General features: G+C 28.0%; 1 protein-coding gene across 1 annotated transcript in view; it reads right to left on the bottom strand.

Moving 5' to 3' along the window:
- Positions 1-8052: 8052 nt before the first annotated feature.
- LOC119601578 overlaps positions 8053-11541 on the bottom strand; it is a 4186-nt gene continuing 697 nt past the window's right edge. The window contains exons 2-3 of the mRNA XM_037952592.1: positions 9037-9760; positions 8053-8799 (exon numbers count right to left, since the gene is read on the bottom strand). Coding sequence (XP_037808520.1) covers positions 8576-8799; positions 9037-9760 — 948 coding nt within the window. The 3' untranslated portion in view covers positions 8053-8575. The remainder of the gene's footprint in view (positions 8800-9036; positions 9761-11541) is intronic.

Genomic DNA, 11541 nt, shown 5'->3' with positions numbered 1-11541 from the left:
TAAAAATATTTTGAGTTTTTATTCATATCATACTTATTTAGTTGACTATAGTAAATAAAGTGGGTTAACAAAATTAATAGGTAGTATTCATCAATACATTAAATTAAACAAGTTATTAAATTATTTTCATTCTAATTAAAGATCATAATTAATCCAATGGATTAGGTTAATAATGTTAACCAATTGAATTTTATAAATATTTGATAATTAGCACACTCTATATTATTTCAGTAAGAGACTACTTGCATCAAAAAGACGTTATAACAATTTACAGTTATATTTAATAGTCCTCTTATACAACGTCCACTTGTAGAAAATAAATAATAATACAATTAGAATTACACAGACCAACGAAATATGAAAAAAATCTAAACACTGAGATCAAAATATACTTTTAAAACGGATTGAGCAGCACTTAATCCGGATCTTACTTTGGTCTCTGGGCTAAAATTTTGTTGGCTTGTGTTTTGTTTTTATAAAAAAAATTAAAGGTTGTGGCAACCGCCGTCACACCCATTACGGTTAAGTTATATCTACCGTATGTATGTATATGAAAAGGATCTCTTAAATATCAGCTAGCTACAGTGCCATCTTACAATCAGGTATGTGTGTTATATTCATCAAATATTTTACACTCAGTTTAAAATCATAAGCTGTAACATAAAGAGTATTTTGAAAAGTTCGCCTATATACATACATATACACTTTGATATTTCAAAACTATAGTCGTATTTTAGACCCAGTTTTTAATGTTAAAGTAATTCTTTGTAGGCGATCTGTTTTTAAGTAGATTGAATTATCTATCCTTATAAAATCTGATAGAGGGATTTCGGTTTTTATAGAATTTATTTATGTTAAAGTTAAGCATTCTATTCTAATTTTTAAGCGAGTAATGAGAATTGCAGTTGTTAGTTTAGTGCAGTATTATGGAACCCTATATGGGTTAGAGTTAGAGTCTTCTTAAGCTCTTCATGAGCGTTAAAGTAATCTGATTAAAATTGGCTCAGTGAGTTTGAATAAAATCAAATTAACTAACTAACTAACTAACTAACTAACTAACTAACTAACTAACTAACTAACTAACTAACTAACTAACTAACTAACTAACTAACTAACTAACTACTAACTAACTAACTAACTACTACTAACTAACTAACTAACTAACTAACTAACTAACTAACTAACTAACTAACTAACTAACTAACTAACTAACTAACTAACTAACTAACTAACTAACTAACTAACTAACTAACTAACTAACTAACTAACTAACTAACTAACTAACTAACTAACTACTAACTAACTAACTAACTAACTAACTAACTAACTACTAACTAACTAACTAACTAACTAACTAACTAACTAACTAACTAACTAACTAACTAACTAACTAACTAACTAACTAACTAACTAACTAACTAACTAACTAACTAACTAACTAACTAACTAACTAACTAACTAACTACTAACTAACTAACTAACTACTAACTAACTAACTAACTAACTAACTAACTAACTAACTAACTAACTAACTAACTAACTAACTAACTAACTAACTAACTAACTAACTAACTAACTAACTAACTAACTAACTAACTAACTACTAACTAACTAACTAACTAACTAACTAACTAACTACTAACTAACTAACTAACTAACTAACTAACTAACTAACTAACTAACTAACTAACTAACTAACTAACTAACTAACTACTAACTAACTACTAACTAACTAACTAACTAACTACTAACTAACTAACTAACTACTACTAACTAACTAACTAACTAACTAACTACTAACTAACTAACTAACTAACTAACTAACTAACTAACTAACTAACTAACTAACTAACTAACTAACTAACTACTAACTAACTAACTAACTAACTAACTAACTAACTAACTACTAACTAACTAACTAACTAACTAACTACTAACTAACTAACTAACTAACTAACTACTAACTAACTAACTAACTAACTAACTAACTACTAACTAACTAACTAACTAACTAACTAACTACTAACTAACTAACTAACTAACTAACTACTAACTAACTAACTACTAACTAACTACTAACTAACTACTAACTAACTAACTAACTAACTAACTAACTAACTACTAACTAACTAACTAACTAACTAACTAACTAACTAACTAACTACTAACTAACTAACTAACTAACTAACTAACTAACTAACTAACTAACTAACTAACTAACTAACTAACTAACTAACTAACTAACTAACTAACTAACTAACTAACTAACTACTAACTAACTAACTAATACTAACTAACTACTACTAACTACTAACTAACTAACAACTAACTAACTAACTAACTAACTAACTAACTAACTAACTAACTAACTAACTAACTAACTAACTAACTAACTAATACTAACTAACTAACTAACTAACTACTAACTAACGAACTAACTAACTAACTAACTAACTAACTAACTAACTAACTAACTAACTAACTAACTAACTAACTACTAACTAACTAACTAACTAACTAACTAACTAACTAACTAACTAACAACAAACTAACAAACAAACTAACTAAACTAACTAACTAACTAACTAACTAACTAACTAACTAACTAACTAACTAACCTAACTAACTAACTAACTAACTACTAACTAACTACTAACTAACTAACTAACTAACTAACTAACTAACTAACTACTACTAACTAACTAACTAACTAACTAACTACTAACTAACTAACTAACTAAACTAACTAACTACTAACTAACTAACGAACTAACACTAACTAACTAACTAACTAACTAACTAACTACTAACTAACTAACTAACGAACTAACTAACTACTAACTAACTAACTAACTAACTAACTACTAACTAACTAACTAACTAACTAACTAACTAACTAACTAACTAACTAACTAACTAACTAACTAACTAACTAACTAACTAACTAACTAACTAACTAACTACTAACTAACTAACTAACTAACTACACTAACTAACTAACTAACTAACTAACTAACTAACTAACTAACTAACTAACTAACTAACTAACTAACTAACTAACTAACTAACTAACTAACTAACTAACGAACTAACTAACTAACTAACTAACTAACTAACTAACTAACTAACTAACTAACTAACTAACTAACTACTAACTAACTAACTACTAACTAACTAACTAACTACTAACTACTAACTAACTAACTAACTAACTAACTAACTAACTAACTAACTAACTAACTAACTTAATAACTAATTAAATAACTAACTAAAAAAGCAAAAATTATAAATTGGAAATTTCTTAAAAATTATACACGATTTTAATTTAGTTTTGTGTTGAATATACTAAGTATGAATTTAGGCTTTTACAAATTAATCAAATTTAGCTTCAACAATTTTGTGGATTCTGTTATTAATATTTAATGAAGTAAAATTATAACATAACTTGGGGATTTCAACTTAAAGTTTGAGCTGAGCTTTTATAAAACTGATTTATTGTATTTATAGCCAATTAAGAAATATACGTAAATATATTATGATTACTAAATATTTTTTGTTTATTATTAAAATTCAAGATTTGTTTAAAGAAATAAAAAATGATTGTTAATTTTCTTAAACTTAAAACGATCAAATTATATGGTTATTAATTTAAATTTTATGGCTCTTATTAACTTTATTACTATATGTATACTATATTATTTTATGTAATAAAGTTTGGAATTTTTAGATATTTTTGTATCTTAGACTGTAGTTTTGGAGAAGTCTTAATAAACTTGTTGGTAAATTTTTATTCACATTTATTGCATTAGGTGGTGCCAAAGTAAAAGATGCTGATGTTAGTAATTAAAATGTTTAAATTATTTTTGATATAGAAACACTCATAAAACGATTTAGTAAATTATTATAGGGATATATGCAACTATTGTTTTTAAGGTTTAGAAATATGGCTTAGTTTTAATGATTTTTTGAAAAATTTTGAACAAATCCTAAACATATATTACTCAAATTACAAATTCAATATGATTACCTTCATATTATTAATTAAATTTTATTAATAAATAGTTACCGTAAACTATAGTTATAGTAGTAGCAACAAAATGTGTCAAAAATTATTAAATTTTATAATATTTTAATAAATTTGTCTTACAAAAGTAGTTTTGTTTTACACAAAACATTCAATTTATCAGCTTCTTCCTCTATTAACAGTTACCATCATAAAAAAATAACTATTTAATTGTTTAAGACAAAGTAACATTAACATAAATTACAATTTTTTTTTTGGTCAATAAAAGATTTACAACCACAACACATATTTAATAGCTGTTGTCTGTGGTCAGTATGTGTGTAACAATTGTCAGTTTATATTTTTATGTTGTCTGCATTATGCCTTGTGCCCAGATGAAGCTGTTTGTCTCATTTATTTTATGATAAATTCCTCAATAGGTTTTTATTAAAAATTAATTATTGTGTTTTTTTAATATTTTGTCTTTTTGTATTTCTTAACACTATTCATAGCAATAAGCCCATTTTTGTTTATTTCTTTTGTGAAATCGTTATTTCTGGTAATATTCAAATATACATATGTATTTAAATTTTATTATTTCCCTATATGTACATACGTAGCGATTTCAACTACTTAACTATATCACTATTTCTAATAACATTAATCCAAACGTAATGTCACCATTCGTTGTACTAGCAATTGATTAAGAGGACTTAATTTTTAACTCTAAGTAATTAAACCTCTTATCCCATATAAATCAATTTACGTGTGAAATATTGTGAAATTTTATTGCATGATTTTATTAAAACTTTCGCAACAAAATTAGGGCATATAGCACATCACCTATAATTTACAACAAACACACAAATACCGACAGTTCGAGAATAAATTTTAATATTTTTCATATGATTTTATTCATTCACAAAACCCTTATATTTCTTTATTTAATAAAAATTTGAAACCTGTTTGTTTACAGATAAATTCCACACATATCGTGATCTTTTGTTTTGGTTACTTTAAACCGGCGGTATGTCTGCTTATTAAAAATTTCATTGTTTCCATATTTGTTTCTTTTATTTTTTTTGTAACTATTGAATATTGAGGTCTTTAGTTTTTATTCAAACCTCAGTTATAGATTGTACTCCCGCATGAGAGAGACAGTTAGTATTTGTTTGTATTTATATGATTATCATTAAATCTATTGTTTTTTTTTTTGTAAAGATTAAGATATTGCATAAAAAAATCAATATTTTATAGTTTAATTTTGACTATTTGTTCGTTGTTAAAAAATTATGAATATTTATCATTAAAACTGTATTGTAAATTATTTAATTATAAACTAACAAGAGATTTTTACACTTGTCATAACCTTAAAGATTATATTAGTGTCAATAAAATGTTGTTTCTTTAAAAACATAAAAAGTATAAGAGTATAGGCGGTCGTATGATATCCTACATCAATAATTTTCTGAAGGCATGGCTTGGGTACAAGGTAAACTTAGAATTATAAATTTTTGTTTATATTAAACATATGTATTAGAGAAATTTTATCATGATTTTGATATATGTATGTATGTATGAATGGAATTCTACTTAATTACAAGTAAATACGAACGCATAAATTCCTATTTGCTATTATGGTAAATACACTTGTTATACCCTACACCACTATAGTGATGTTTGTAACACAAAAAAATATTGGTCCTACACCCACCTTAAAGTATACCGTTCGATTCAGAATCACTTTTTGAGTCGATTAAGACATGTCCGTCCGTCTGTCCGGCTGGCTGGCTGTCCATGTAAACCTTGTGCGCAAGGTACAGGCCGCAATTTTCAATTGGACCAAGCATGTTTTTTGGCACAGGGACGAAGCCTATTGAAAATGGTTGAAATCGGTCTATTGTTTCACCTAGCCCCCATACAACCGTACCTCCCGATTTGGACTTTGTATGTCATAATTACGTCAAATATACTATTATCTCTCTAAAAATTGGCACAAATAAGTTTTATATAAGTATAAATGACACTGCAGATTTTCGTAATGATTAGCCCTTATTTGACCCTAGCCCCCATACAAACCCCCCATCAAAAAATGTCTTAAACGTCTAAAATTGACTTGTAACCACGTCTAAAATTGACTTGTAACATAACTAACTGTTATTTAAAAATATATTCTTTTCCAAAAAATAATACCTGATATGTAAAGGTGTTAGAATGTTTCTCATCTGAACTTAAATTAAATCTTTTCTTATCAAATATACGTGAAAACTTCGATTTACATCAAAAATTGTTAATAGACATTTTTGAAAATAGACAAAATTATACGAAAGACTCTAATATGAGACACATTTCCTCAGTTCTCAGTACTCTATTTAAAAAATCGGAATGTTGGATAATGGCAGTCTTGTAGTGAATGAGCGATATGTAGATGCTTATACTATCCCAGCAAAAACTTACATTGAAAAACAATAAGGGGTTTAAATGATAAAATTTACTTACACAATAGCATTTTAGGTCATTATTTTACACGTTGATGACATTGATGGCAAGTACTTATCACAAACGCTTATAAGTAGGGAGTTATGTGAGTGCTAACTATAATCGCCTGCAAATAAGGAGTTAAGTAAGTAGTTTCGTATAAAAAATAAAATAGCGACGAGGATACGTTCATTGCAGCTACTAATAGGTTAGGTTGATAGAAGGATATTGATTACATCAAATCCGAAGAAATATACCTAGACCACTGTCGGGCCTGTTCTACGCTCCTTTTCATGGAAAAAAAATTTTAATAAAAAAACATTTTGTTAACTGAATGTATTATCTTCCAATGTTCAGAAAATCAGTTTTCTGGACGTTATTCCACATCAGTCATGAGCGTAAGAGCAATTGTTTGAAGGGGACCCTATACGCGGGAAGGGTCTATTATGAAACGATATTCATCGGTTCATCGCTGTACTCGTATTTTTAAATAAGGAAAACTCGTATTTTAATAAGCAAAACCCTTTTCTGAAGATAACCTTTTATAGGGGCTAGGGTTAGTTCCTAAGTATAAACTTTTTATGGTGATTTTCATCGCTGTAATCGTAATTTTCTGAATCCTCCTCAACAAATTGACAAAAGAGGACATTATATGGGTCAATTATTGACCGTTCCTCATAACATTTTGTAGACCGATTTTGGTTCATATAAAACTTGGACGGTAGAGTCGGTTACACATTCTTCATGATATTCGGTAGGAAGATTTACGTTCCTATAAAAACAAAAATTATTTTCAAGCCAGCAATGATAGTTAAAGTAATTTTCTGAAGGGGACCTTATATGGAGGATTGATCAATTATGGACCGATCCTCCCTAAATTTGGTAAAAAGATATTGACACATATAAAACTTATGTGTGTTGAATTTAATCGCTTTAGTCGTATTTTTAAGCCAGTAATGAGCGTTAAAGTCATTTTCTGAAGGAGACCTTAAATGGGTCAATGATATGTCGATTCTCATAAAAGCCAGTAGAGAAGTTTTGTCTTGTTAGAAACTTATTTATATCAAATTTCATCGCTGTATTCGTACTTTAAAAACAGTTATGTTCGCTAAAGGTGTTTTTCGGGGATCCACTTGTATGGGGGCTATATGAAAACGTGGACCGATATCACCCATTTTCAATACCAAACAAACCTTAAGAAATATTTGTGGAAAACTTTAACCCTCTACCTCTATCCGTTCGGACTCTATAGTGCTTTCAACAGACAGACATCGTCTTAGAATTTAATAAGGATCCAGAATATATATACTTTTGTGGGCCTATAACCAATATTTCGATGTGTTACAAACGGAATGACAAAAAGAGTTGACTACATATGTTAGTGTTGGAATTGAGAAAACTTCCATATTACTTAATACAATATTTCGAACACATTCGGTGTTAATAGAAACGTAGCTCATGAAGCTATAATTGCATATTTAATTAGGTGGTTTGTAATCTAAGGTCATTGAAATTGATTTAAATTTATCGGACCGTTTTTCAAAAGAACTGAGCTAAATTATTTGACAATAAAAAAAATTTGAATTTATTATTTAAAAATATTTTAATGTAAATATTTGATATTTATTTACATATTTTTGTGTCTTTTTTGTAAATATGGCTTAAAACAACAATGAAAAATAATTATGTATGTAAATAATTAAAATTAACAAATGAAACAAATAAATTTACAACAAATTTAACAAATATACTAATAACATAACAATTCAAAAAGCAAAAAATAAAAACAAATAATTCAATAACACAATTACGCAAAAAAGAAGTAATTAAGAGCTAATTAATTTCATTTTTATAACTCATGAGTGGAAATTTTTGTAATTTTCTTGATTTTATATAAACATGCAATAAAAACGTAAAAATAATTTGTCTACATTTGTCATGAATAAAAAATAAATGTTTTTTAATTAAATTAAAATTAATTTAAAGAGTAGAAAACGACGATTTAGAAAAGAAATCTTTGTGGTGGCATTTAATGGCAAATCAGTCATGTTTGATGGAAGTAAAAAAAAATAATTAAAATTTTTCTAAGAAATTTTACAATTTTACAATAGGTGGCAAATATTGGCTGCCATTATTAACAGCACCACTGGAAGTAAAACTGGAGCTAGACTGTGATGATGAGCTGCTAGAGTGACCGGAACCATTGGAAAATTCTAAGCCGGTTTGTTGAGCACCATCTAAAGAACCAATTACTGAGGCTACAGGTGCAATACCTTCATCGGAAACTTGTGAAGTGCCGCCAAGTTGATCATATTGAGCTGTGATAAGACATAAGATTAAACACATGAATCACGTTTTAACAAATTCATATAAATTAAAAAAAAAAAACTAAATAAAAAACACAATCTATGAATAAATTCATTTCAAGTTCATTTGCTTTTTAAGTTTATGTTTCAGTTCTCTTTTTTGTGTTTTCGTTTTCTTGTTACCAAAAAACCATAAAAATCATTTCTTATCAAAATCATCATTTTATGTTAAACTAATGGCTCACTTACCTTGAATGGTACGTTGTGCATGTTGTGCCTCTTCTTGGGTCTTGTATTTAATGAAATATACTTCCGGTTTGCTAGGCTGTTTAGGTTGAACATCTTGAATGGCGGCCTGCAAGTCCAAAGGATCGGGTTTCTTAGTCAAAACATAAATAATGGTCTTCTCTTCGGTGGGAGCCTGTTGTATGCGTAGAGCAGCCTTATTGATATTTTGAGAGGGAGCCTTAATGAACACAATACGATAATGTTTACGTGGTGGTGGTGGAGGCAAGGCAGGTTGTTGATATTGTTGATCTTCACCATCTTCGGGAGCTACATGTACATAGATGTCTTTAGTGACTGTATCAGGATTGGGATATTGTTGATGCTGATAGCCATTGAATTGTTGTTGCTGTCCTCCAAAGTTTCCTACTAAAGGAGCCTGTTGTTGCTGTACATTACCAAAGCCAAAATTTTGCTGTCTGGCAGGTTGATATTGTGGAAATTTAGGTGCTGTTGAAAATTGTTGTGTATTATGTGCTGTTGTTTGCCCTCCTAGTAAAGCTTGTTGCAAATTACCAGAATTAACTGCCTGTTGCAAGAATCCATGTGCTTCTTGTGTATTTGTTGTGGTTGTGGCAACTTGAGCATTTGTTTTAATGTTGGGTAAACCGGCTGAAAAACCACTCTGTTGTTGATTATAATTGTAGCCCTGAGGTGCAGCTAAGACTGTAGCACAAAGGCAAATGACCTAGAATGAAAACAATTATTTGTGAGTTAAAAATGTTATATATTATTTGGAAAGGAGAAAAATAATATATGGAAGGGTATTGCCAAAAAAATTATGTAGTATCATTTCCAAAAAGAGCACATGGTTTCGATTTCCACCTGAGGCATAGGTCAAGGAACGCACAAGAGGGCCGATAGAGGCTTAGGTGTATTTCTGCGGATGTTATGCGTATACATCCTCCTGTCTAACTAAGTAAGTAAGTAACTAACTAACTAACTAACTAACTAACTAACTAACTAACTAACTAACTAACTAACTAACTAACTAACTAACTAACTAACTAACTAACTAACTAACTAACTAACTAACTAACTAACTAACTAACTAACTAACTAACTAACTAACTAACTAACTAACTAACTAACTAACTAACTAACTACTAACTAACTAACTAACTAACTAACTAACTAACTAACTAACTAACTAACTAACTAACTAACTAACTAACTAACTAACTAACTAACTAACTACTAACTAACTAACTAACTACTAACTAACTAACTAACTAACTAACTAACTAACTAACTAACTAACTAACTACTAACTAACTAACTAACTAACTAACTAACTAACTAACTAACTAACTAACTAACTAACTAACTAACTAACTAACTAACTAACTAACTACTAACTAACTAACTAACTAACTAACTACTAACTAACTAACTAACTACTAACTAACTAACTAACTAACTAACTAACTAACTAACTAACTAACTAACTAACTAACTAACTACTAACTACTAACTAACTAACTAACTAACTAACTAACTAACTAACTAACTAACTAACTAACTAACTAACTAACTAACTAACTAACTAACTAACTAACTAACTAACTAACTAACTAACTAACTAACTAACTAACTAACTAACTAACTAACTAACTAACTAACTAACTAACTAACTAACTAACTAACTAACTAACTAACTAACTAACTAACTAACTAACTAACTAACTAACTAACTAACTAACTACTAACTAACTAACTAACTAACTAACTAACTAACTAACTAACTAACTAACTAACTAACTAACTAACTAACTAACTAACTAACTAACTAACTAACTAACTAACTAACTAACTAACTAACTAACTAACTAACTAACTAACTAACTACTAACTAACTAACTAACTAACTAACTAACTAACTAACTAACTAACTAACTAACTAACTAACTAACTAACTAACTACTAACTAACTAACTAACTACTAACTAACTAACTAACTAACTAACTAACTAACTAACTAACTAACTAACTAACTAACTAACTAACTAACTAACTAACTAACTAACTAACTAACTAACTAACTAACTAACTAACTAACTAACTAACTAACTAACTAACTAACTAACTAACTAACTAACTAACTAACTAACTAACTAACTAACTAACTAACTAACTAACTAACTAACTAACTACTAACTAACTAACTAACTAACTAACTAACTAACTAACTAACTAACTAACTAACTAACTAACTAACTAACTAACTAACTAACTAACTAACTAACTAACTAACTAACTAACTAACTAACTAACTAACTAACTAACTAACTAACTAACTAACTAACTAACTAACAACTAACTAACTAACTGTGGTGGTAACTTCGAAAAATATTCCGTCGGTAGTAAAGATGAAAAATTTTAAGGGATTTTCGTAGCTTCAAATTTTACATAACGCTTTGCGAAAAAAATAAATAAATCACAGAGTTTGAGTATAGATGTGTAACACAA

Source organism: Lucilia sericata, unplaced genomic scaffold, assembly GCF_015586225.1.
Source record: "Lucilia sericata isolate MDLA Ls3-8-SP2 unplaced genomic scaffold, ASM1558622v1 Contig000175F_arrow, whole genome shotgun sequence".
Classification (NCBI taxonomy): domain Eukaryota; kingdom Metazoa; phylum Arthropoda; class Insecta; order Diptera; family Calliphoridae; genus Lucilia; species Lucilia sericata.
This window is presented reverse-complemented; position numbering and strand designations above follow the sequence as displayed.